The following is a 27,577-nucleotide window of genomic DNA, read 5'->3' as shown; positions in this document are numbered from 1 at the left end:
CGGGTCGTCTCACTCACCCTATTTTAATATTTTAAAGAACTGTTTGAAATTTAAGAAGTATCATTTCTTAAAAGCATTGAACGAAAACACCTACAGTTAATTAGTTGCGTCGTAGGGAGTAAGTAGCTGTCAGTGTCCTTCATTATTGATATTACACCTGTTTGCACTTTTGTTAACAGTACAATGGTTGTGTTTTAGGCCTAATCTACTAATCAGTGAGGAAGGAAGCTGAATAATTAACATTACTTGGTAAAGTAACTTGTGGAAGACTCAGTCTTTTAATGTTGTATTTTATATTCATATATTATTTATTGTAAATCCTGTCCTTTAATTTGATAGTACTTATGCACAGCAGGTGGGCTAGTGGTTAAATTGCTATCAGAAATCAAGTGAAGCTAGATCTGGTGGCACATGCCTATAATTCTAGCACTTGGGAATCTGAGGCAGAGGATCCCTGCAAGAGTTCCAGGCCAGGCTGGGCTACACAGTGAGTTCAAGGCCAGCCTGAACTGCATAGAGAGATCCTGTCTCAAAAAGACAACAACAACAAAAAAAAGTGAAGTGGAAGATAAACATTTCATTTGCTTTCAGAATCTTTTTATTGTCCTAATGACAAAAATGTCACCTAACCCCTGTATCTCATTACTTCTTCAAATAATGAAAACTTGCAATTTTCAAGAAGACATCTCTACTTGCTACCACCACTGTAGTGGATAGCTAACTGGTGATCAACTTCTTAGACCCAGCTGAATTGAACTAATGTGGCGCTGGGTTTGGGAGGCCCACCTGGGGATTGTTGCCAGCAGCATAAGAGGCAGAACAGGAGAGAAGGCCAAAACGCTGTTAGGCATGCTGTTTGGAGAAGCTGTTGGAGCTGTTGGAAGCTGCTAGTTCTCTTGGGCTGTTCTGCTGGAGGACCTCATCATGCTGGCTTGCCTGATGAACTTCAGAGGAGCTCTGGTCCACATCTTGAGCATCACTTCCTGGCTGTGATGGGAAGGATGTGCACTGCTCAGCCTCATGGAGAAGGTTGTCGCATTGGATTTCTTGATGGGAACTCAGCTTTCCTCATCGCTGGAGGAGCTTGGGACCTCCCTGTTGATGAGGTTGGCTGTGGTACCTCTCGGGGAGCTCTGGTGCTTATCTTGAGCGTTGCTTCCTAGCTCCAGTTCAGATGCCTCAGCCAGAGAGCACAGATCCTTCATCCTGCTGGTGTAGGTTTCCTGTCTTCCACCACTGACCTTTGGGCCTTTCCTGTACTTCTTGTGTATATGATTCTTAGGTGATTCCTTATAAAGTATTATAAAGTGTGTCCTATTTTTCATCTTGTTAAAACTCCAAACCACAACAACTGTTATCTCTAGTGCTCTATTCATTTCCTGATACTCTTGTTCTGTTCCCTTGGTAATCTATAGCATTTATGTCTCCTGAAAATCCTTGATTTTATCCTGTTGTCTACTGGTAGTTCCCAATGAGATGTGAGTACTGCTGCAAGGATAATAACTATTTTTAAAGATTTCCGTGTGCAAGTTGAGAATTAATGCAGTATTGCAGTCATATAGGGCTTCTTGGTTTCCATTTAGTCTTTCCTCAAAACTTACATGTCATCCCTTTCTTTTAAAAGGAAAAATATATACAATGTTCATCTCTTTTATAATTTTTCTTATATTGCAAATCTTCTAAAATGAAGAATTTATTACAACTTCTTCCTTTCCCATCATTTCCTTCTTTCTCTCCTTTCACCAGAAACCAGGAGGCAGAAAGGATTGTAACACTGCATGTGCCTTGATCTTGGAACCAGGCACTTGCTAGGACATTCATCCTTACTGCCTGGCATATTTACCTATATAAAAGCCTCTACAAGCCTATTTTGTGCCAGGTAGGCTGTGGGATCACCCAGGGTTAGGTTTTTGTCTGTTTGTGTCTTTGGAACCACACAGATACTGGCTGGTTTTTTTCCTCTGAGCAGGGTGTTGGTGTCTACCACTTCTTCCAGGTTGCTGTTTTTTTCATTTGTCTTTTTTTTTTTTTTTTCTCTTAAATGAGAAACAAATAGCAGTGAGACAGTTTCTTTCTTTTTTTTTTTAAATGAGACAGTTTCAAAACCAATTAGTAGGACAGTTTCAATAATTCATTGCATATTACTGTCTTCATAGTGGTTATTCATAGTACAAGATGCAGACGTGATATCCTGTCCAAACACTATTAGTACAAATCTTTCTTCTCATTGAATTAAAAGAAAGTAGCTATATATCTATCTAAACTGTTTTATCCTTCATTTGTATCTCGTTTTTGTTTTTGTTTTTTTTTTTTAGTTTTATCAGAGATGGGTATTCCCTTGCCATTTAAATATTGTAGGTACATGAATGCAGCAAAATAATCCAGTATAGTCCAGTAGTCCGTAATAGTAGTGGGTTATCCGTAGGACTGGCAATGTCAAAAGTTGTTGACTTGAGCCTTTTACAGCTTAGCATATTAATATGGCTTTACTTTTTATACCTCGTTTTTATACTTTCCTGATGAATGGTTAAGACCAAGAAAGGCAAGATCTATATAACAAAAAATGTGACTTTTGTATCTGACAAGGTCAGTCAAATCTCGTCAGGATTTACCCTGAAAACGTGTACAGCAGTTTGTAGATCATTTGTCAGTGTCAGCCCTGTGGATGAGTCATGATCATTGCTTGACCAGTTTGCGCTCTGTGAAAGCCTAAGAGTGTTTTCCCTCCATGTGACTCTCGCTAGGCACACTCTACATCATCGATCACTTTCATCTGTGGCCCCATAATCTTCTTGATCAGTAAATTTGGGACACAACTGAGTTACAGGATGTTACAGTTCATTTCTCTTCATTTTTAATAGTCTACTTCAGAGAAATCTTAACTTTACAAAATAGATCTTGTATTGTTCTTATATATCTTTCCCTCAGTTTCCCCTACTTAGGATGGTATGGTATAACATTTGTTACAAATTAGGAGCCAATATTGATGCATTATTACTAACTGAAGCCCTTAGTTTACTTTAGGGTTCCCTCCTTGTAGTGTTCTGTATTTCAGCAAGTGTATAGTGACAAGTTTCCTCCACCACCCCTGGCAGCCACTGATACTTTCTCCTGTTTGTGTATGTTTTGCCTTTTTCAGAATGTCAGATAGCTAGAATCATAACAGTATCTAGGTATTGAAGGCAGGTTCAGTATACATTTAGTTTTTCTTCATGTTTTATTTTTTGAAACTTAATAGCTCTTTTTAAAAAGTAATATACTATTTTTTAAAATATTCCATTGGGTGTACCACAGTTTATCTATCCATTCACTTGCTTGTCTTGTGTCATTCTGGGAACTGAAGCCAGGCCCCTGTGCATACTAGGCAGAAGCTGTGCCACTGAGTTATACCGTCCACCCATTTACCTTTTGAAGGACATCTGTGTTGCTTCCACGTTTTGGCAATATGAATAAAGTTGTTACATATACAAATATTTCTTTAGACCCCAGTTTTCAAGGCATTTAGATAAATGCAAGCACATTTGCTGGATTACATAGGAAATTGCCAAACTATATTCCAAGGAGATTTCTTGAAATCATCACCAGCAGTGAGAGTTCCTATTGTTCCTTACCTTCATGAGGTTTTTGAGGTTGTCAGTTTTTTGGACTTTAACCATTATTCTAGTTGAGTGGTGCTGTTTCACTGTTGCTTTAGTTTGCAGCTCCCTAGTGACTATGGTGTTGAACATCTTTCTGTGTGCTTATTTGCTGTCTGTGTCTCTGTTTGGGTAAGGTGTCTGTTCAGAGGTTTTGCACCAGTGTTTTGAGGTCAGTGCTTCAGCTCTGATGTGTGATTTGCTTATGCTCTGTAAAGTCATAGCCGACAGCATGCAGCACGGCTCTCCATCCTGCCTGGTTTACACATGTGTTTTGGGAGCCGTGGGGGCAGGGCAACATTGACCTGTCACCTTGCTTCAAAGACTACACATCAGCACCTCTGCGGGACTGATTTGCATTGCTTAAAGCCAACTGAAGAGATAAGGAAAAGTCCTAGCCAGCTCTGTACATATCGATACATGGCAGTGGGGCCAGGTTCAGCCAAAATGGAGACGATTGCTCTTCTTTCAAGGAGAGTAATCCAGATGGTCCTCCACAAGACTTTATTCTTCAGTGTTCTGTTGGTGTTTAGTCATTTTCCCACAACTTAAAAGAGGAGAAATTTATTTTGTCTTGTGGTTTCAATACATGGTCAGCCAGCTACAAGGGAGAAACTACATGGTGAAGGAAAACTGTCCTGCCCTTGGCAGCTAGGCAGCACGAGAGGGAAAGGAAGAGCTCGGGATAAGAATACACATTTCCAACTCGGGAACTCTTTCCTTTCGAGTAAGTTATTCCTTTTCCCAGTATTTGTTGTACCCTTCAGATTCCATTTGCTCCTCAGGTTCTTACACTAAGGCGACAATACAATGTTTGCACATGCAAATCTGATTTATTTCACTTAAAGAGTATGTTCTCTAGTTGCATCCATTTACCAGCAAGACTCAAATTTATCCTGTTTTATAGCTGAATAATACTCCATTGTGTAAAAATACCACATCTTCTTTATCCATTTTTCAGTTGATAAGCAGTATTCAAAAGGAAAGAGTTACTGAGTTAAGAGGAAGGATAGGAGAGGGAGTGGGGAAAATAGATATATCTGTAAGCAGAATGATTTGGACAGCTGTACTGTTGCATTTCTGCTCATCTGTGGAAAGGAGTAGCTAATACTCAATTTGTTTTGTCTCCTTTTTTCAGTTGTTTGTACTTTTTCCTCTTAATTTTTTATGTACTTTTTTCTTCCAATCTTACATGCATATATCTGGTAATATGAATAACTGGTTGGAAGACAACACTATATATTACAAGAAATACTGTGAAATTCATATTACTTTGTTAAATGAAATTCTGTATCCCTTGTAATTTTTTCTGTTTTAATACTAGTTTGTACTCTTAAAAAAAAAAAAAAAAAAACCACAGTCGCTCCTCAAGTATAGACACCAGAAGCCTGTAATTAGAGCCCTAGGACATGCTATTATATCTACTAAAGCTGAAGAAACTTCACTCTCAAGAAGGCAGTACAAGCTGCGCTGCTGGAGCTGCTCAGGCTCCAAACCTCAGGTTTACGCTAGATTCCTATTTCTTCTTCATGCCCTCCTCCAGCCATTCTTCATACCCACAAGAGGGAAGTGGTCTCAGCACACTGGATCACAGCACTCACCTGCTCGGGAGCCTTCAAATGCTCCCCATTCCTTGCTTGCAACCCTAATTCCTTATCAGGCAGCTTGGAATTCGGAGACTACTTACAGTTCTCTCTCCTTGTGCCATAGGCCTGATACCCTTGAAATGTTCTAAACCATTCCTCCACCACTCAGCTTCCTGCTTTCTTTCAAGCTGCCGCTCTAACTGAAGATTCTCCTCCCGCACCTTCTTCCTCCCCACTCCCACTCCATAACCCACCCTGGCTCTTAGTCTCAGTTTCTTCTCATCATAGACCTACCTGCTTAGTGAAGGCCAGGCCAGCATTAAAGGGCTCAAGCCAGGCGAAATTACCACATATTGTATCTTGCCTTGCATTGAACTAACTGTGCCTGCTTCCGTCTCTCCCACCACAGTGTGAATGCTTAAGGAACCAAAGTCACCTTAAATATCTTTCTTTCCTCACAGACGTATGTTGAAATGAACCTCCAATGTTGGAGAGAAATTTTGTCATTATAGGAAAATGGTATTAATATGCTGAGCTGTAAAAGGCTCAAGTCAGCAACTTCTGACATCACCAGTCCTACAGAAAACCCACTACTATTATGGACTACTGGATTATATTGGAATATTTTGCTGAATTCACGTACCTGCAATATTTAAATGACAAAGGAATACCCATCTCTGACAAAACTAAACAAAAAAAGGGGATACAAATGAAGGACCATTTTGTATCTGTATATTCAAAATAGTTAAAGTATCTGTATATTTATTCTAATTCAGAGAATAGAAAGATTTGTACTAATAGTGTTTGTGGACAGGATATCATGTCTGCATCGTGTACTATGAATAACCACTAAGAAGACAACAATATGCAATGTATTAATTATTGAAACTGACCTATTAATCAGGTGTTTTTGTTTTTGTTTTTGTTTTTTTGCCGAACCGGGGATTGAACTCGGGCCCTTGCACTTGCCAGGCAAGTGCTTATTCTACTGAGCTATCTCCCTGGCCCCCCCTACTAATCAGTTTTGAAACTGTCTCATTGCTATTTGTTTCTCAATAAAATTATTTTAAAAAATAAAAATAAAATACTAAAAAAAAAAAAAAAAACACCTTTCCAGGTCACACCCTCAGGCACATTTCCAAGCAGGGCCCAACTGCTAACAGCTCTTGCTCTGTTCTCAATGTGAAGAGCCAGTGGATGACCCCACTGATGGGTATGGTGCCCCCATGACTCAGTCACCCTCCAGTGCATGAGACTTCAGGGGACATTTTAGGCCTAAACTGTTAGCAGTGGGCTGTTTTGGATCTTCTGCTAACCCTATGAACTTTAGAATCAAATTTTGGTGCACATAAAATAATTTGCTAGAAACTTGATTGCTATTATAAAGATCAAAAGTTGGATAACAGTATTAAGTTTCTCTATACATGAACGTAGGGTTTCTGAGTTTATTTAGATCATCTTTGAATTCATTAATTTTGTCATTATCTTCAAATAGATTTGGTTAGATTTATTCCTAATTCAATTTTCTTTTTTTTTTTTTTTTTTTTTTTTGTATTTTAGGGAAGGGTCTGCAGGGTGTTCAGGGTCTCACTACTAGATCAGACTCACAGTGATCCACCTGTTTACAGCCTCCCAAGAGCTGGGAGTACAGGTACACACCACCATGCCCAGTCTCAATTGCCATTTCAGCGTGCCGCAGGGGCAGGGCTGGTACAGGCAGTCCCGGGGATTGAAGCCCGCCCCCTGTGCCAGGTGCTTTAATCTGCAGAGCTGTTTGGCTGGCCCCAGTTTTCTTTTAATAAAAGTATTGTTTTAAACTTCAAATTCCAGTCAGGCATGGTAGCACATACCAGTACTGAGGAGGCTGATGCAAGAGGATTGCTGCAAGTTCAAACCCAGCCTGGCCTGCATACTAAGTTCAGCGCAAGTACATAGCAAGACCCTGTCTCAAAAAAAAAAAAAAATAATATAGAGGTTTGTATATTAGCCATGTATTCTGGAACTTTGCTATAACTTTACTTATACCTAGGGTCATATTAAGTTCTTTGGAATTTCCACAACAGTCATGTCATCTGTGAGCATAAATCTTTTTATTTCTTTCCAACCTATATGTCTTTGTCTTCTCCATTTGTCCTGTAGCATGAGTTAGGGCTTTCAATGCAGTGATGAAGCGGAATGGTGAGAGGAGACAGACACCTTGCCTCATTCTCAGTCTAAAGAGTAACAACTTGCCCCCTAATTTCTCACCACTAAGTATAATGTCATTTGTAGGTGTTGGTAGATATTGTCTATGGAGTTGGAAAAGTTTCCCTTTACTCCTAGTTTGATAAGAATTTTTTTTCATGAATTAGTGTTGGATTTTATCAAATGATTCATTAACTTTCTGTTAACATGACTCTTTTTTCTTTAGCCTATTGATATGGGTTACATTAATTGATTTTCACATGTTGAATCAAGTTTGCTTACATGGAAAAAAACTTGGTCATGTTTAATTCTTTCTATATTTTGTTAGATTCAATCTGCTGATATTTTGTTGTGTGTGTGTCTGTATGTTTTACTGGGGGATGAACCCAAGGCCTTGAACATGTTAGGTAAGTTCTCTACCCGTGAGGTACATCCCCAGTTTTTGTTGAAGATTTTTGCCTTTTGTTCATAAGAGAGATTATTCTGTAACTTTTCTTTTAGTATATTTATTCAGTATTAGAGTAGTACTTTCTTCATAAATGTTCTCTCTGCTTTTATCTTCTGAAAGAAATTGCAGACATTTTATATCATTTCTTTCTTAAATGTTTGCTAAAATTTACTGATGGGACTATCTAAGTCTATTACTTTCAACCTTGGTACATAATTGTTGTTTCCATTCCTTCAGTAGATAGTAGTCCTTTTCAGATTAAACTCCTGTGAGTTTGAGTAGGTCATATCTCTCAAGGAATTGGTTTCTTTTTTCTGTCTTTCTTTTTTTGCGGAACCAGGGATTGAACTCGGGCCCTTGTGCTTGCCAGGGAAGCACTTATTCTACTGAGCCATCTCCCTGGCTCCCCCCTGCCCCCCCACTTTTTTTTCTTTTTTTTCTAAGATATCATATTTGTTGTTTATAACATTCTTCCCCCTGCCCCATCCTTGGGTTTTTTGTTTTTTTTTCTCTAGGTTAACCTGGTATGAAGATTAGCAGTTTTACGTAGCTTTTCAAAGAACTTGGCTTTGTATTTATTTATTTATTTATTTATTTATTTTGGAGGAGCTGGGGATTGAACTCAGGCCCTTGCGCTTGCCAGGCAAGTGCTTATTCTACTGAGCCATCTCCCCGGCCCTGAGAACTTGGCTTTATATTTCATTAAATTTTCCCTCTATTTTCCAGTTTTATTTTCTTATGGTACCAGGGGTCAAACTTGGCACCTTACACTTGCTAGGCAGGCAGTTATGCAACTGAGCTATCTCTCCAACCCCCTGTTTTCATTCACTGATTTTTTTGCTTTAATTTGTATTCTGTTCTTCTTGCTTATATTGCTCTTCTCTAATTTCATAAAGAAGAAGCTTAGCTTGTTAATTTTATCACATCTTATAAATTTGGAATATACATATATATGCATATACATACATATATTTATTATGTTATATATTTTCTTAATTTTTTTTTCTGGTGCTGGGAATTGAAGCCAGGTTTTGGGGGGTTTTTTGTTTGTTTTTTGTTTTTTGTTTTTTTTGTCTGTGGTACAGGGTCTACAGGGCCTTGCTATGTAGTCTCCTGTTTTCACCTCCGAAGTGCTGTGATTACAGGTGCACGCCACCAGCCCATTCTCAATAGTGCACCCTGGGGCCAGGGCTGGCACCGAACCCCAGCACTGTGCTCTGCCTAAGCAGGTGCTTTAGTCAGCTGAGCTATCTGGCCGGCCCTAAAGCCCGGGTTTTTGCACTGAGTTAGTCCTTTTTTTTTTTTTTTTTTTTTTTTCCTTCACATAGACAGGAACTTAGCAAGACCCATAGTCTTAGCAAAACTGTGCTCAAATGTGTGATCTCCCTGCCTCAGCTTCTCAGAATACTGGTGTAGAAAGAGCCACACCTAGCTACTTCCAACATTTTTTTGCTTCATTCTTTCTTTCTTCTGGATTTCCTATTACAAGAATGATATACCTTTTGTAATTTTTTTATAGTTCTTGAATATTGTTTCATTTTTTATTTTTTTCTCTTTCTTTGCTTTTCAGTTTAAAGTGTCTATTTCAGATATCCTCACTAATTCTTTCCTTGGCTGTGTCCACTCTCCTAGACAGCTAGCCAACTAAAGGCATTCTTCATTACTGTTACAGTCTTTTTGGTTTCTGACATTTCCTGTTGATCCTTCACTAGAGTTCAGTCTTTGTCTACATTATCTATTTTTCCTTGTTTTGTTTTTTGTTTTCGTGGTATAGGGGATTGAGCCCAGAGCCTCAGCATGCTAGGCAAGCACTGTATTGCAGAGCTACATTCCAATCCTACCATCTGTCCCTACACCATGTCTGCTTTTTCCAGTAGGGTTCTTAGCATATTGAACAAAATTGTTTTAAGTTCTCGGTTTTATAATTCTAAAATTTCTGCCATATCCAAATCTGTTTCTGATGCTTGCTTTGTCTCTTCCGATTCTTTTTTTTTTTTTCTTAGCATGCCTCTAATAATGTTGAAAGTTAGATATGATTGATTGGGTAATAGGAAGTGTCACAAGCAGTGACAGTGTGAGAGTTTGTTTATCCAGCTGGGAGTTAGGATGCATTCATGTTTGGATGCAGCTGTAATTGTGTCAGAGGCTTCAGTTTTCCTCTGTGCCCTTGTTTATGTCATCCTTATTGTCTGTGATTTCTTTAGAAAATTCTTGAAAAAGTCTGAATCTTGCAGTTCTCCCAGTTATAAACCACTGTTATTATCCTGGGGCCCTGTTGATGGTTGATGTGGTGGTAAAACTGGGGAAGGGAAGTTTCATTCCATTATCTTAAATCTTTGCTGTTAGTTGTTTTATGGGAGGCCAGACTACATAGGAGGTGGCCTGTAGAGGAATTTCTTAGCCTGCTTTTTCTTCCCCTTGGGAGAAAAGGCTTGAGGGATCTAGAGTTAGCTAATTGCTCTTCCCCTGCAGATAAGGCTTCCTTAAAGCAGTGCCATCAAGGGCTGACCACCTTCTGAAAGGAGTGCTAGGTTTATTTCATTGTGGTCGTTTTCCCCTCCCCATCAGCCTGAAGCTGGAGGGAAATTTTTTCAAATCTTCACAATAAGAGCTCCTAGAGATAAACATAGGAAAGAGATGAATCTCCACTTTGTTTTGTTGTTTGAGACTGTCTATTGCGTAGCTTCAAATTCGCTGTGTATAGCCCAGGCTGGCCTGAACTCACAGCAGCCTTCGCACCTCCGCCTCCCAACTGCTGGGATCACAGGAGTGCCACCACACACCCGGTTTGGAAACCTTCTAAGAAGGAGCCCTTGAGAATTCACAATTTTTAACTCGGGCTCCTCAACAGCAGCTTATCCATTCCTGTTTTAAGAGTTTCTATTGGTTATGGCTCCCACACTGGTTTCTGCTCCCAGTATACTCTTAATTCTGTATGTTTCAGAGCAGAATCTTTACCCTGTAAGCTTAACACTGATAGTTGTTTCTTTTTCTTTTTTTTTTTTTTTTTTGCGGAACTGGGGATTGAACTCAGGCCCTTGTGCTTGCCAGAGAAGCACTTATTCCACTGAGCCATCTCCCCAGCCCTGTCTTTTTTTTTTTTTTTTTTTATAATTGTTTCTTGATTTATTTAGCTGGACTGTTTGGGGTTTTATGACGTAGTCTGTGTTGCTCATGCTGGTCTTGAACTCCTGAACTCAAGCAGTCCTACCTCTGCCCTCTGCCAGGTCTACAGCTGCAAGCCAGCTTTTAACTGGAATCTTATTGTTTAGCTTGTTTCTTTGTGTAAGGGCAGAAACCAGAAATGCCCATGCAATAACCAACGGTGGCCAGGTATGTATGTTCTCTAATGGATTCATCCCAGTAAAGCTTATAGTAGAGGAGGGAGGTTAGTAAGTTAGGCTGCTGTGTTATTTATTCTGTTTAACATTATAAAAGGCAGTGAGTTTGAGGAAAGTTCAATTTACTCTCTGAGCATTCTCTAAATTTACTCTCCTACATATTAGGTAGACGTTATTCCTTTGGGAATATTGGAAGAAGATTAGAAGTAGCGCTGAGTTGAGGAGCAGTTGGCACTTGGCATTCTGTTTTTAGACAGAATGCTCCCTTATCTCGTTTCTTTTTTAAAAAAATGTATTGTTACTCTGGACTTCTGCATTCCTAGGTGCTTGTGATTTATAATTTATTTACTGTCCTTTGTTCTGTACTTTTTAAGAATTATCTGAAACACTTGAGTATACAAAATGTAGGGCACAAAGAAAGAAACATGGTGGCTGATTAAAAGTTGGACAACTTAGTGTGTGGACTTTATTTCCTGAAAATAAATACTTACCAGAGAATGCCACATGGAGGGGTGTGGGACCCATTTGGTGGGGTGGATCTTGCATCATTGGACACGTATGCTACCTGTGTCTGGATTTGTGTACATTAGTGGCCAGTACGTCTCTATAGAGTATTGGGAAGCCTAGGAACTAGGTGGTGTCTGTAGGTGAGAATACCAAGGCTTTGTGAAATTATGCCAGAAGAGATTGAGTGACTCCCCAGTTGCGCACAGGCACTAACAAGCCTGACACCATCACCTCTTTCTGCAGATGCTTTGTCCTTTACTCATTCTTGTCCCTAGAGTTTTTTTGTGGGTGCCAATAGTCAGAGCACCCCACTTTCTGATGTGTCTGATTGTTCTGTCTTCACAATATACCGTTCTTCTACAGCCTCCTCAGACAGTACCTCCTCTGTCATCTTCCTAAAAGATTTTGTGTTCCATTACTGAGAGACCAGCAGAAACTTCTGGTCTTTATTATGACAAAAATCAAAGGTTGAGTACATGGCTTCACCTGTTCGATTCAGAGGGCTTTTCACTTTCAGGTCTTCCACTATATTGATTATTTTCCAAGAATGAGGTTGCCAGAGATCTTAATATTTAATAAGAAGAGCACTTACTTATTTTCCCCACCAACACACTTCTTTTCTCTCTTACCTCTATCAGTCAACACTGGTTTCACCAGCAAAATAAAATCACTTTATTCTTCTCCCCAAATGCACAGATAAGTTCAGTATTGCAATAAAGAGTTGGGTTGAGAATAAATCTATCACAAACATGAAATGAGGGGGAATAGTCAGGAACGTGGGATCTTAACTTTCAGATGCCAAATCTTCATGATTGGATTCAGGTTATAAATTTTTAGCAAAATCTCCTGATAGCTAAGTCACTTTGTATCCATTGAATAGCAGATGTGGATACATAATGTTTATTTTTCTGACTTTTGTGTAAATTTGTTTGTCTATTTCTGTACTGCTTAGTTTTTTTTTGTTTGTTTGTTTTTTTTCTGTTGCTACTAACAAACAATCGGGGTGATTTCCAGGCTATACAAATACCTTGTTACTCGTTTAATATTTATACCTTCAGTTTACATCCATTAATGATTTTTTTGCCCCAGCCAATCTTTACTGTGATCATCAGAGAATAGCGACTTTTTTTTTTCCAGCTCTACCACTCCTTCCTCATGTAGTAATTGTCACTTGGTATGCTGCTTTTAGCAAGAGCACTCCCTTGTCTCCTATTTCTTTGTTAAAATCTATTATTGCTGTGGATTCCTGCATTCTTAGATGCTTCAGTGATTTATAATTTATTTACTATCCTACATGATTTTGGTGCTCACATTGTCATATTTGACCAGTCCAAGCTTCATTAGGCTGGCTATTGTGTTTATTTACCTATGAAAACAATGATAGAACAGTAATACACCCATGTAAGAAATTAGAACCGTGGTTGGCTAAGTAAGAATGAGTGAGACTCCTGAAGGAGTGCCCAGTGGGTAGTTTGGTGTCCTCCAAGCCTGCACATTGCTTTCTTACGCAGCCTGACCAGGAGCCTTCCTGACCAGGAGGGCTCCTCGACCACATCTGGGGATGGAGAGCCACCCTTGGAGGCCTCGCAGCCTTTCCGGTATGTTCATGTAGGTGAACTCAGGGCAGGGGACGTGGATCAGCAGAATGTATACCTGGTCAGGTGATATAACATGTACTTTATTTTACTTCCATTATAATTTCTTTTCATGCCATTTGTTTTTTTTTTTTTTTTTTTTTCATGCCATTTGATAGTTGGAAAATTCTGTCCTTTTTCCAGTGACATTTTTGTTGTATTTCACTGTGATCTGCACAGTATAACCATAGATCAATAACAGGCTGGCTTGCACCCAGTAGTTTTATCATCATCCAGTTCCACTTGTAGTAACATGTAGGAAGTGGCTTCTGACTTGGTCATATTCTATGCTCCCTGGAAATGAGTGTATTGGGATGATCTGTGGCCAGATATAAATGGAGAAAATCCTTCAAGTGTTTGTGTGTTTGACATATGTTCTGTGTGGCTCCAGAACTTTCACAGTCTCCTGGATGACCTACATTTCGACCGTGAGTTAGTGAACAACTGTCTAGTTAGAAATGCATTAGTAATCCAGGGAAGTTCTAGGTGTGGTTTAGTGGTGGATCACTTGCCTAAATGGTGGATCCTGTACCAGGCCCTAGGTTCTGTCATCAGCGCCAAGAGGAGATAGGGAGCCCCGTGACCCCTTCATGCCAGTGATATTCCTTATGTTTTGTTAATGTTTTAAGTCCAGACTGCCTGTTAGCCAAATGAATATGCTTTATAGTATTCTTCAAAAAGTTGGACATGCTAATTCATAGTTCCTGATAATTAGAGTAATACCATTGTAAGCTGCTAGTAGTAGAATTTTGAGAAAAACTGACAGTAAACATTGCCTTTTAGTTGAATTCATGATGTTGAAATGTGGTTATGTTTAAGACCTTTGAGCTGGGGTATAACTGAATGATGATGTTGTCTAGCACACCTTCAACCCTGAGTTCAATTTCCAACACCATGAAAAATGTTTTTTTTTTTTTTTTTTTTTTTATTTTATTTTATTTTATTTTATTTTTATTTTTTTTTCAAAGTTTTATTGACAAAGAGATAGCAATGAGACAGTTTCAAATCAAATCGGAAGGACAGTTTCAACAAATAATACACTGCATATATTCTTCTTAGTGGTTAATTGCTGTACAAGATGCGGACTTGTGATCCTATTCACAAACACCATTAGAACAAATCATTCTATTCATTAAGAGAATGCAACTATATATCTATCCCAACCTCTTTGAATACACAGATACAAAATGGACATTCATCGGTATACCCCATTTTTTCTAAGTTACATTATTGAATATTATAGGTGTGTAAACTCAGCAAAATATTCTAAAAGAGTCCAGTAGCCTATAATAGCATTGGGTCTTATATTTAACTGGCGATGTCAGAAATTATTGACCTGAGTCCCCCACAGCTCAACTTAACAGCATGGCTTTATTTTTTATATTTCGACTTCATACTTTTCTACTGGATGGTTAAGACCAAGGTAAAGCAGGACCTATGCAAGAAGAGTTGTAGCTTTTTGGTCTTAGAAGGTCAGTGAAATGCCCTCAGGATTTGTCCTGAGATCCTGTACCTCAGATTGTAGAACCTTCATCAGTGCAGCCATGTGGATGAGTCACGGCCAATGCTTGGCCAATGTGCTCTCTGTGAAAGCCTGAGAGAGTGTCTTCTCCCCATGTGACTCTCCTTAGGCACACTCTACGTCATCGATCACTTTCCTCTTTGGCCCCATAATCTTCTTGATCAGAAAATTTGGGACACTACCGAGGTACATGACGTTACAGTACAAGTTCTCATATGTCCTGAGTCTTAATTGACCTTCGAAGGTTAGGGCCAAAATGTTGGCTTTCCTTGTATCCTTCCTTTTTCTCTAATTTGGTCTGCAAACTTAGGTTGTTAACCATCCAGAAGAAAAGCTTATTGTTATTATCAAACGATTTGGGCTATCAATCTTAATGAAAAATGTTTTAAATAATAAATTCCTTTAGCGTTGCCACTTCACAACATAACTTATTCAGACTGAGTCATATCACTTTAACTGCTGTGAATTTCTTCCCAAAATGTTGGTTCCACACTTGAAGGGGAAAAAGGGGAGGATTGGTGCAGCGCACAGGGGGCGTGGCTTCCTGTTGGACACACTTAGTTCTGCTCCATTTGAGTCTGGGCTGTGCCTTCTCAGCTCCACCCTTGGATGTTTGCGGGTTTTTTTTCCTTTCTCAAATGTAATGTATAGAAAAAGGGGATTACGAGACTAAGTAAACCAAGAGGTACGACGTGAAGTAACACTTGCTCAGTTTAAGGTTAAACTTCTGCAGATTGAACAAAAACATAGTTTTCGTATTTTGTCTCAAGATACGCTTTAGCAGCTTGCATAATCACAGCCAAGGTGTGTTTTGATCCTTTTTATGACTGAGGACTCAGTAGCTGCTGCTATGGGACCGCCTTTGGAATTCCACGAACAGTGAGGGACAAGAATAACAAGGTCAAGAGTTCCTTTCCTGCTGCAGTGAATGGGCTGTTTCACTGAGTCTTGGCCTGCGGCAGCAGAAACCCCAGGAGGAGCACGCAGTGTGAGGAGTGGTGTGCAGTGGGCTGGGCTGCAGAGGCCGGAGCACCGAGTTTACTGTGTCCACATCCACAGGCGTGCCCACACCAGCACACTGGGCACTTCTCAGAGATCACTGTCTGTGTGGTTGTGGAAGCAAAGTTCATGAAAGGGAACATAGTATGAGAAACAAATGGGGCTGCCCTGCTTCTATCCTGAATTGCTCTGATGATTTAAGCCCAAATGTTAGAGACATTTTTTCCTAAGTCAAGCTGACTTGCCAAGAATACACTGCTTAATTTGCAAAGAATTGAAGTGGGTTTGAATAAATATAAAAGTAATTCACAGTATTTCGATATCTGAAATGACTAAATGATAACCGCATAACATAATGTAATCATATTCTTGGCCATGGGAAGACTTCTTTTGTGAAGAATTCCTGTTTGTTTCTGTGTTTGTTTGGTACTGAGGGTTAAACTCAGGGCCTTCACACTGAGCTGTATCCCCAGCTCTTTTTCATTTCATGATAGGGTCTTACAAGTTGCCCAGGCAACACTCAAACTTGGGATCCTCTTCCTTAGCTTCCCAACATGCTAGAATTACAGACATATGCCACCAGGCTCAGTTTGTATTGTTTTGTTTTGTTTCACTCTGAGTTTTGGGTCAACATTCTTAAGGATATAGAGTAGGAGGCTTGTGAATTTGGGGGGTGAGAGCTTAACTGAGGGGGATAGCTGTGCTGTGGCGCTCACCCATCTAGCAAGGTGCCCTGTTAGAGCTTACATTGAAGGACATTTCACTGTATCTCACCAAGTTATGTACCTACAGGAGATTTTCTGTCCCCATCACAAGGAGGGTTCAGGCACACCATTCGTGGGTGCTTCAGCTTGTCACCCAGGAGCCACTTTATCAGGAACCCCATGGGGAATATAGAGGAGTGATCTACTTCATTTGCACTTGGAAAGATCCCTGCCAACTCTGAAGGATACACCAGGACTCCACAGATATAAGACAGGCTTGACCCAGGTGTGGAGTCCATGGGGTTGGAAAAAGAGGGCCTCCTAAGAAGCCCATCTCACAGGGTTTGTGCATGGATGTGAAGAGACCCCGACCCTACACTATTGAACAGACCTGGGTGAGCATGTGTCCCCGGTGCCATGTGTCATTCCCATATGTCTCCTTCCTGGGCAGGAAGGGAAACAGAGTCTGGGAGGGGCCAGCACCATTGTTGCCCAAGGAAGCAGGGTGAGTAAGGGGCATGTCCTACCCTAGAGGCAGCTCACACAGTGACACCCTTTGCACTGCAAATGAGCCTTGTCAGGGTTGTGACACATAGGTGAGAGGTGCCTTCCACCCCTGTGACTGGCTGGCTGGCTGGCAGCCACAAGCTGGGATTAGAGAATATGAACAGCTAATGAGGTCACTTGTACATGTGTCAGATGTGAGGTGCCTGACGAGGTGGATGTGCTGATGAAGGTTGGATTTCAGAGTAGGAAGATGAGGGAAAGGGCAGGCTGATGGTCTGAAGAGTCGGCTGTGTTCAAATTCTTCTAGGACAGGCCATAATGGAGTCATCTATATAGCAGTGTGACAGCTGAGGACACGGTCTGTACATATTTTTTCTCTTTCCCCGTATTATACCAGTCTTATTGGGGGAGGGGGAGATTTCATTATGTAGTTAAGACTGTCCTCACTGCAGTATGACTGCCTCAGCTTCCTAAGTTCTAGGTACCTTTTGCCAGTCTTACTGTTCATCCTTCCTTTCAACTCTCCAGAAGAATTCCTTTTTCTCTGGCCACTGAGCGGCAGGGTGATCCACTGGCACCCTCTGGTGTTGCTTACTGTGAGTGGTTCCACATGATTCTCTGCGTTTCCCTAGTCTCTTAGACACCAGTCCCCTTCTCAGAGAAAAGTGTGGCACCAACTATGAAAGAGATGAGCTCTACACCCAAATGTCCTTACTACTACTTTTTGGCTTAAGGCTCCTTTGTCCTGGAATATTCTCTTCTTATATGGCTGCCCCATTTCAGAGAAGTGGTATCAACCTAGGAAATCCAAGGCAGAACACCACCTCTACTGCAATTTTCCTTGGTATTAGTGTGTCCCAGAGCACTTCAACAACTAAAATGAGAAAAAATGGCCATTTTCTCTTACAGTTGGCAAATAATCAGATTACTGTAGGGAGTAGATAAAAATAAATCACTTGTTCCTATAGTTAGTTACTATGACGAATGAGGAGTCTTTGGTAAGAATATTTTAAAATCAGATACGTAGAACCTGACTTAGGAAGCAAAGAGAGAACAATGAATCTGAAGACAGATTCATTGCTGAGATTGTAGAGTGAGTTTACTCTCAGCTGTTGCTGCTGGAACCCGTCCCGAGGGACCTAGTCCCATTCCTGATGTGTCTCAGTGCAGCGGTATCCTGCATTTTCTTCCACTATTTGTTTCCCTTTCTGTCTTTGCAAACGAAATGCTTTGACTTCCCTAACATGTTTGATTTTGCCCACAGGCCATGTCCTCATAGAGATTTCAAGCACCCACAAGAAACTCAATGAGACCCTTGATGAAAATGTATGTGGATTCTTTTTATATTTGCAAAATTTTTGTTTTATTTTTTTTTAAACTATTTTTTTTAAATTTTTATTTATTTATTTGTGTGTGTGTGTGTGTGTGTGTGGCCAGCTCAGCCCACCAAGGGGCGGGGCTGGCTGGCATGTGGTGCTGGGGGATTGAACCGCAGTCCCTGTGCTTTGCCAAGCTTGTTCCAAGTAGGTGCTTTTAGACCACTGAGCCATCTCACCAGCCCTGTTTTATTTTTAAAACTTTGCCAAAGCGTCAAACCTGGCGTAAATTTTTTACTTCCTCTTCTGAACAGTTCAAAAAATTCCATAAGGAAATCATCCATGAGCTGGAGAAGAAAACAGAACTTGACGTAAAATATATGAATGTGAGTACACAGCTTCCCCCTACCCTGCCCTATGAGCCAGACTTCTGAGCTGGAAAGTTACTTTCCCCACTCTTTAGTCCACAAAAGCAGTGGGGATGGAATGTGGTATTGATATAGACTCAGATGTATAAAAACAAGGTGTCTTTGGGCCAAGTGGGCCTGTTTTTGCTACCACTTGTGATCTATGTTAAAAGGCACAGAAGTGTTGCGGGAAAAGCTGCTGCTTCTGAGAGCACTGTTTCCAGAGCACGTGGCTGTGTGCTAGGACCTCTGTGTCTGGCTTCTGGGGCTGGTGCTTTCACAATCCAGTGCTCCAGAATTCGAGTCACACATGCAACAACCAGGGCCTCTTGCCCTCAGCACCACCATCCATCCAATAGTTTTCTAACTCCCATCAACATCTGGCTGCCAGCGGGGTACCAGCCTCTTTTCATCTTGCTCTTCTGCCATAGAATGCTCACTTGCATTGCCCGTCCAAAGTCCTCTTTCTTACCAGAACCCCCACCATGGCGGTAAGCGGTAGGGTTTACCTGGAAGCCACCTGTCGTGCTCACAAGGCCTGCTCCCCAGTGCTGTGCCTCTGTGCTGTGCACATTACCTGATTTTGAAGCCCTACTGGAACCCCATGCATGACATAAGTATCTTTATCATCCTCATTTTACAGATTGGAGGGGAAACATGAATTATAGAGAATTTAAGTAATTGCTGATTAAACAAGTAATTGGAACTGTAACCCAGGTCTGTTAGTCTCCAGATGCCATGTTCTTAAACATTCTGCTATATACCAGGAAACATCCCCCTCCAAAATGTTCATATATCTCTTGAAATTTAAGTCATAAAACAACCAGAAACATGTGATTTAATATTATTTATTCATCAAAACGTTTATTACCCAGTGTCCAAAACCCATTGAAGAAAGAAGGAATAAAAGAAAGACACTGCTGTCCTCAGAGAACTGTCCTTCTGGTCCAGGGTCTCTGCTGTGAGCAGGGAACTTTAGAACCAACAGCTCTGCCACATCCAGTTGAATGGAGGAGGGTGTGTGAGGTGTGAGGGTGAGGTCCCCAGCAGGATAAGACCATCTGGAGAGGGAGTGGGAGGGCCACAGTCCCACACACAGTGGAAGTGTGAGCAGAAGTGACTACATAGTGCTGCAATAAAATAAGTACAACATTGAATTTACAGGCAACTCTTAAAAGATACCAAGCAGAACACAGGAGCAAATTAGATTCTTTGGAGAAGTCTCAAGCTGAACTGAAAAAGATCAGAAGGAAAAGTCAAGGAGGACGGAATGCACTGAAATATGAACACAAAGAAATTGAGGTGAACTTCTTGGCGATATTCCCTTTTCTCTTATTGTTGGTCATTGAACAATGTAATAAGCTTACCTCCCTCAGTCAGTCTGTACTTTATCTACTTGCTGTTGTACTGGTGCTGAAAGTAAAAGTAAGCACTCTGACTCAGAGCAGAAGGCTGCCGAGTGTTCTGCAGCTAGCATAACTGGTCTGTGGTCTCTTAAAAACCTTGGTCTTTCCCCCTGGGTCAGGGAGAAGAAGGCACCATGACTAGTGGTGCTGTCCCCATTTTATTTATGGTGAGGAAAAGGAGGCTTAGATTATATCCTGTGGTTGACATTTGGAGCAGGCATTTCAACATGGTACTGTCTGGTTCTAAAATCCACCATGCTGTCCAGTAGAACAAGATCATTCTTGGGCTCTAGGGAAGTGTGAAGCCTGTGGCAACTTCCCTCCAAGGGTGAGTCGGGGATCTTAATAATGACAGTGATATCTGTTCAGGTCAGGTTACAGCTTTGTCTAGTGTTTATCTGTGTTTAGTGTTTGCTCCATTATCAAAATAAGCCAAGTGTAAAAGTGGCAGAAGGTAAGTGTCAGGCTATACCGCTATCGGATGCCCCATGTCAGACTTGTATCTGTGTTATTTTCCTAGTATGTAGAGACCGTTACTTCTCGCCAAAGTGAAATCCAGAAATTCATTGCAGATGGTTGCAAAGAAGCTCTGCTTGAAGAGAAAAGACGCTTCTGCTTTCTTGTGGACAAACACTGTAGCTTTGCAAATCATATACACCATTATCACTTACAGGTGAGCCCAACAGAATCCATATTTTAATTCACTCATTAAAAAAATGCTCAGTCTGGTGAGACTGGTGAGATAGCTCAGCAGATTAAGCACCTGTTTAGGCAACCACAGGGACAGGGGTTCGATCCCCGATCCCACATGCCATGCCAACCCTGCTCCTGGGCGCACTGAGCTGGCCACAGAGACTGGGTGTGGTGATGCCCATCTATAATCCCAGCGCGGGAGAGGCTGAAAACAGGAGGATCGCTACAAGTCCGATCTGCACAGTGAGACCCTGTACCAAATACATAAAAAAATCAGATATTGAGAAGTGGTACCTTTTTGCTTTTCTCACCTGAGTCAGATTTCTGTAGAATGATTTGTTGTGGGTGTCAGTGTCTTTCAAGGGCCAGCTCCTGGGTGTTCTGGGTATATCTGGAGGGCACGAGGGCTGTCAATGGCAGCTCTACCACAGGCCACACCCCCAACAGGACATTTGGTCCTCTGCTTTTCAGGTTGTTCATTCATGCTCCCCTCAGCTGAATGACTGGCTTAGTTCCCTCCTCCTGACACAGGCAGCTGTGAGCATAGAGCCCAAGAGCTATGATGCAACAAGTGCTAAATTTGCCTTTTTAAAAATTATGGATTCTCCTGGGCCTGTACACAAATCCAAAACTAGCACTAACGAAGGCCAGATATTTAGTGTTGCTTCTAGTAAAGTAACTTAGAGAATCCTCTCCAATATGAGAAGCTTTGCAAGGATTTAAACTTAAGTCCCTCATTTTCAGGAGGAAAAGCCTTGGTCTTGTGTGTATGTATGCATGTTATATATTCTGTAAAGTTTTTGCAACTTTAAGGAATATTTACCTACTTAATCTAAAATACTTAAGATCTAAAATTGTTACATGAAAGGAAAAAGTTACTGTCTTATCATTTTTGTCCACTGTGTGTCTACACTAATTAAAGCAATGTCCAGGTAGCTCTAGAAACCTGTTTCTGTGGTAAGGGCCTCCTTGAGGCAGAGTTGTGGAGATGGCCTTGAAGCTTCCTTTCTATGACCATACTGCTGTATTTGATGAAGCAACTATGGCTACTTTTAGTTATTTCTTACATATAGCTTTGATTCCCAGTTATACTTTGTAGAATGGTACAAAGCCTGCTTCTTTCTGTACTGGAAGTTTCTTCAGCTACCTGAAAGTTGTTTTGTGGCTTCCTTAATATCCCTGACATATTCTAGTACTTTCTGTGGCTCTTGGATGAACCAGGCCCAAGCACTTGGTCCACAGTGTGGCAGTGCCCCAGTTTGCCAGGGCCAGAGTTGGTATAGAGAGAAAGGCTCTCTTTCCTTCCCTACAATTTCTGTCCATGGCCCCAGCCACCCATGGCAGACCCAGAGCTGGGCAAGAATAGGTTGATTGCCTTGTAAAGAGTTTCAGGAAAGGCCCCTTCTCTAGCTACATTGCTTCCCTGGAAAAGGGATTCACCAGAAGGCTTCGGGGCCTCTGAGAGTCCCATTGCCAGAAGCAGAGCTAGACCCATAGGAGCAAGAGAGCCACCTCAGCCTCCAGGATGCTGGTCTCCGCTCTTCCCCTCCTGTCTGTGTGCTACAGCCTAGCTGCTCTGCAGAGCCTCAGCCTGCGTTGGGGTGTGGCCCTTCACTTTCCCATGCTGTGCTACCTGTAGTCCCTCAGTCACGTAGAAGGATTTCCTGGGACAGAATCTGATTCACCTGTCTGACACATGCATTAGTTTCTCTGAGGTCAAAGAGTCAGTTCCCAGGACTCTCACCTATGACAGAGGTACTGCTTTTTGAGGGTGTGGGAGGAAGAGTTGGCAATTGACATTTCTAGGGATACCTGGAAATAGTAGACTTTATATAGATTGCCCAATCATGTTGAACTGAGGGGAAGGGATGGGCATAATGGGCATAACTGAATCAAGCACTTGACACATACTAGGCAAGTGCTGTCACAGAGCCACTCGCCCAGTTCCTAGATTGATTCTTAATCATTTATCATCCTCATACTAGTTGTAAGCTCTGCATTTGCACTGAGGGAGTGGGTGAGAGCCTGTCTTCTCCTCAGCAAATGAAACACAGCAGCGGTTCATAGTTGCCTAAACTGCTCATGGAATTAAACTCTAGCGCCCATCCTTCTGGTGGTAAGCTAGTAATATGTTCAATAATATGTTATCAGTGACAGTATTTGATACAGTTTTGTGAGCTCTTCACTGTGCTTTTGTCTCTGTGTTGTTTCTTTGGGATTTATAGTCAGCAGAATTACTTCATTCCAAACTGCCCAGGTGGCAGGAAACCTGTTGTGATGCCACCAAAGTGCCAGAGAAAGTCATCAACATGATAGAAGAAATAAAGACTCCAATCTCTACCCCAGTATCTGGGACACCTCAGCCATCACCTATGATCGAGAGAAGCAATATGGTAGGAACCTGCTGCTTTTTTCAATTTTCAGATGTGTGTTTACCAATAGGATTTGGGTTAAAGTGACCCCAAAGGACCAACGCTGCCTTGGTGAAGGAAATCATGAGCCCTCCTTTTGTATGCCTAGCCCTATTTTCCTCACCCTTAAACCTTACCTTAGAAATTTTACGGTTATACTGTTTTTATTTTTATTTTTATTTTTTGTATTTAGGACAGGGTATACAGGGTCTCACTGCGTAGATCGGACTCAGAGTGATCCGCCTGTTTACAGCTTCCCAAGTGCTGGGATTGCAGGCGTGCGCCACCATGCCCAGTCTCAATTGCCATCTCAGTGTGCCCAGAGGCAGGGCTGGCAGTGCCAGCCTGGGGATTGAACTCCTGGCCCATGTGTCTGCCTAAGCAGGCACTTTAATCTGAGCTATTTGGCTGGCCCTTGTTACTGTTTTTAATTGCACTGATTCCAAATTTATAAATTTATTCTCAGTGAAGGAAATAGATGTCATAAAGAATAGACTGGTAAACTCCAGTGTCATTTATCTCAAAATATATCATTCAGGCAAACAGAGTACTCAAGGTAATTAATTAATTAGATGTTGTAGTTCGCTGTTATTTGACACTGGGCTTTATTACTGTTCACAAATATACAGGACCCTTTGGACCCAGCAGGTAGTTTAGACACGTGAATCCGTCATACCTGTCCATCTAAAGCCCCCAGAAATGACAGCAAAGACTAGGAACACTGAAGGACTTTCTAAGAGAGAGTCAGGATCAGAAACACTGATAGAGTCTGTAAAGGAGAGAGAGGTGGGATGGGTGTGTAGAGGACCCTCAGCCCCAAGCATGTGGGGTGCAAACTGGTACAGAGAATGCAACTCCTCTTACGATATAAGCAGCAGGAACTGGGCCATCCCTTTGTGTCGCTGGTCATTTTCTTCCCAGTGTGCTACTTGTGCCAGACAACAAGCAGCAGGGGCTATCGTTTCCAACCAGAAGATTGTGTAAGACTGAGGGGCAGGTGTGCTCCCAGAAGCCTGCCCTGTCTCCTCCCTGTATCACCATGGTGGTGTGTGGTTGGGAGAAGAGGCCAAACATGGTAAAACGAATGAGGACTCACACAGAATGAAGGACAGCCAAGAGGCATCAGAGAGTAAGGAAAGCCCACATCATAAAAGCAGTAGCAAAATAAAATCCACCATGGTCAGTAGTAGAGCTAACAGAAACCTTTAGAGAGGAGAGGATATTACATCCACAAAGAAGAATCCACAAGAACTCTTGGGAATTAAAAGGTGAATTATTATTTGTAGTTTAAATGACATGCATGGAATTTTCTTCAAAGTAATCCAGACAGTTTGGGAAGGTATGTAGAGTTATGCATGAAACAAAATTTATCATTATCAGTGAAGCTAGTGTTGGCCTCATAAAGATTTATTATGCTGTTGTCACCTACTTTGATACATGTTTGAAAGTTTTCTAAAACAAAAGTTTGGTTTTTTTGTTTTTTGTTTTTGTTTTTTAATTTCTTTTCATCTACCTTTGCCTCCAAATACCATGACCAATAGATGGGCTCCTAAAAGAATACAGCTACTTGGAAAACTGAACCAAAGGGGCCAGGCAGATAGCTCAGCAGGCTTAAGCACCCACCTGGCAAGTGCAAAGTCCCAAGTTTGACCACTGGCACTGGAAAAAAAAAAAAAGAAAAACGGAGCCAAGGAATTCTCCCAGAACACAGTGCAAAAATAGAAGAAGTATTTTTTGTTTGTTGGATTTTCAGGGTTTTGTCTTGTTTTTAAATAAGGCAGATGGAATAAACACATGGTAGGCAGATTGAGACATGGATGATTTACCCAGCTGCCCACTCAGCATCATCACCTGGGTGACTAGCAAGGCTCTGAAATCCACATTGCCCAGAACCAGAGAACTGATTTTCTCACCCCAGTCTTGCTTCTTCTCTCTTCTTCATCCAATAAATAGCAACCTCATCCTTCCAGTGGCTCAGGTATAAAACATCAACTCCTCTCTCCTAAACTACAAAATCCCATCAGCATATCCCCTTCCTTCATCCAGAGTCCACGCCATGTTCACTTGTGTCCCTCTCCTCCAGCCTTCTAAACACTGTCCTTAAGGAGATTATCTCACTGATCTTCTGCCTGCTTGGTTATTTTTGTTTGGTTTTGTATTGTTTTGTTTTTTGAGACAGGATCCCAATGTGTAATTCAGGCTGTTCTTGAACTTGCTACATAGCCCAGGCCAGCCTCAAACTTATGATCTTTCCATGCTGAGTGCTGGGATCACAGTTGCACACCACCACACCTAGCTTTTTTATCCAGTCTTGAACCCATCAGCCATAGGGATCTAACACCTGCATAATTAGGGCTGAGCTTTAGAATGATAGAAAAAAAGGCCTAAAATCTTTTTTGAGGAGGAGAATCAGGAATCGAACTGAGGACCTTGTGCTTGCCAGGCAGGCGCTTATGCCACTGAGCTATCCCCCCAGCCCAAAACTGTTGAAGAGGGGGGGAAATTTTAGTTATAAGTAAAAGTAAATGCACTGATACCAGATTTCTTTTAGCAAAAGAAAATCAGAAGTTAGTAGAAGAATGGTTTTAAAATTCTGTGGAAAAATTGTCTTCAATGTAGAATTCTATAGCCAAGTTGCACTTAAGCAGGGGCCTAAAATCAAGAGACAGAAAGCTTATCAGAAAGCACATCAATGGTTGACCGAGAGGAGCTGCTTTGAAGGTGGGAGGTGAAAGTACGTAATACAAGCCAGCCCTTTTCATTACAGTGTTACTGTAAAACTAGACTAATAAGGAATTTTTTTATAGGGTGGGAAAGACTATGATACCCAATATTCACCAAAGATACCTCCAGCAACTTCAGCCAAAGCATATACCAGTCCTTTGGTTGATATGTTCACTAACCCAGCAACAGTTGCACAGAATTCAGAAAAAATTAACAACTCAGCAGGTAAGATGCCCAGTTTGATGTTTTTGTTTTTGATATTTGAGATAGTCTTGCTGTGTAATCCAGGCTGGCCTTGACCTCACAGTGATCCTCCTGCTTCAGCCTCCCAAGTTCTAGAACTACAGGCGTGCACTACCACACCTGGCTCTCATTTGATTTTCAAAGGTATCCTTTTAATTTTTTTTTTTTTTTTTGAAAAGTAATTTGTGAGATAAATTACTTTTGGACAAATGTGAGGGAGAAATAGACAGGTATGGTAGATGTGTGTAGACCTCGTTTTGAGTAGCTTAAACCTCCAAAGGTCTAGAGGACAAGATATTTGGATAAGTAAAATATTCCATTGACTCTTACTAGTTCTATATACTAGTGGGTGCTTACAAAGAATAAAGCTACTATTGAAAAGTATTCTATTTAAAGATAAATGCCTGGGGTCAGTGACACATGCTGGTAATCCAAAATTCTAGGGAGTTGAAGCAGGAAATCACAAGTTTGAGACCAACCTGGGGAATTTAGTAAAACCCTGTCTCATAATAAAAAGGGCTGAAGACATAGGTCATTTTGAGGCTATGAGGCCTCAGTCTAGTCCCCCATACTGGGGGGAAAGAAATTGAAAAATAGAATTAAATAATTAGGATAGAATGTACACAGCCTCACACTTTGCTTCATATTTGGTGACTATAATGATAGATTTTCAGTAAAATAAACTATAAAAGTTAATATGACAAAATTATGGTTATTAATCTTTTTTTTTTTTTTTTTTTTTTTCAATACTGGAGATTGAACTCAGGACCTTGAGCTAGCCAAGCAAGCACTTACTCTACTGAGCTATCTCCCCAGCCCTGGTTATTAGTCTTAATAGGCTTAATTTGAAATTTCTTCACATTTTTCTTCATAGCTAACAAGAAACTTCATGGTTTCTGGAGACGTAAATATGATTTCTTAAATTTCTAAAGTGCTGACTATATTTCAACAAACCAGAACCGTCACTGTTTGAAGACATTTTCTACTTCTCTATTTAAACTCCACTGTTCCTACACAGTCCTTAGCAACCAGGACCCTCCAGACCTGTATCATGGCTCCTGACCTATCTGTGTGGGGTGTCATAAGCCCCTTTCAGTATGAAAGTTGCTGCAATCAAGTTGGCCCCTGGCAAGAGCTCACAGATCCTAGCATTTGAAGCTGTGTTAGGCAAAAGATAAGAGATCGCCATAATGGCAGTGAGGATTGCTATAGCAAGGGAAAGTGATGGCCTGTAGTTATTGCTTTCAAAGGAAACAACACAAGAGATAATGTTAAAGTATATAATACTCTGGCCCAGGCAGTCAAATGAC

The 27,577-nt window shown here is 41.0% G+C and overlaps 1 protein-coding gene across 3 annotated transcripts in view; it reads left to right on the top strand.

Moving 5' to 3' along the window:
• The window catches only part of Baiap2l1 (BAI1 associated protein 2 like 1), a 98,341-nt gene that overhangs the window by 52,411 nt on the left and 18,353 nt on the right, over positions 1–27,577 (top strand). For all 3 annotated transcript variants that reach the window (XM_023713406.1, XM_004629633.2, XM_023713405.1), the window contains 6 exons: positions 18,332–18,393; positions 18,698–18,769; positions 19,955–20,092; positions 20,717–20,869; positions 23,115–23,282; positions 26,108–26,249. In XM_023713406.1, coding sequence (XP_023569174.1) covers positions 18,332–18,393; positions 18,698–18,769; positions 19,955–20,092; positions 20,717–20,869; positions 23,115–23,282; positions 26,108–26,249 — 735 coding nt within the window. The remainder of the gene's footprint in view (positions 1–18,331; positions 18,394–18,697; positions 18,770–19,954; positions 20,093–20,716; positions 20,870–23,114; positions 23,283–26,107; positions 26,250–27,577) is intronic.

The sequence above is a fragment of the Octodon degus genome, unplaced genomic scaffold (genome assembly GCF_000260255.1).
Source record: "Octodon degus isolate 3935 unplaced genomic scaffold, OctDeg1.0 scaffold00031, whole genome shotgun sequence".
Lineage (NCBI taxonomy): Eukaryota > Metazoa > Chordata > Mammalia > Rodentia > Octodontidae > Octodon > Octodon degus.
This window is presented reverse-complemented; position numbering and strand designations above follow the sequence as displayed.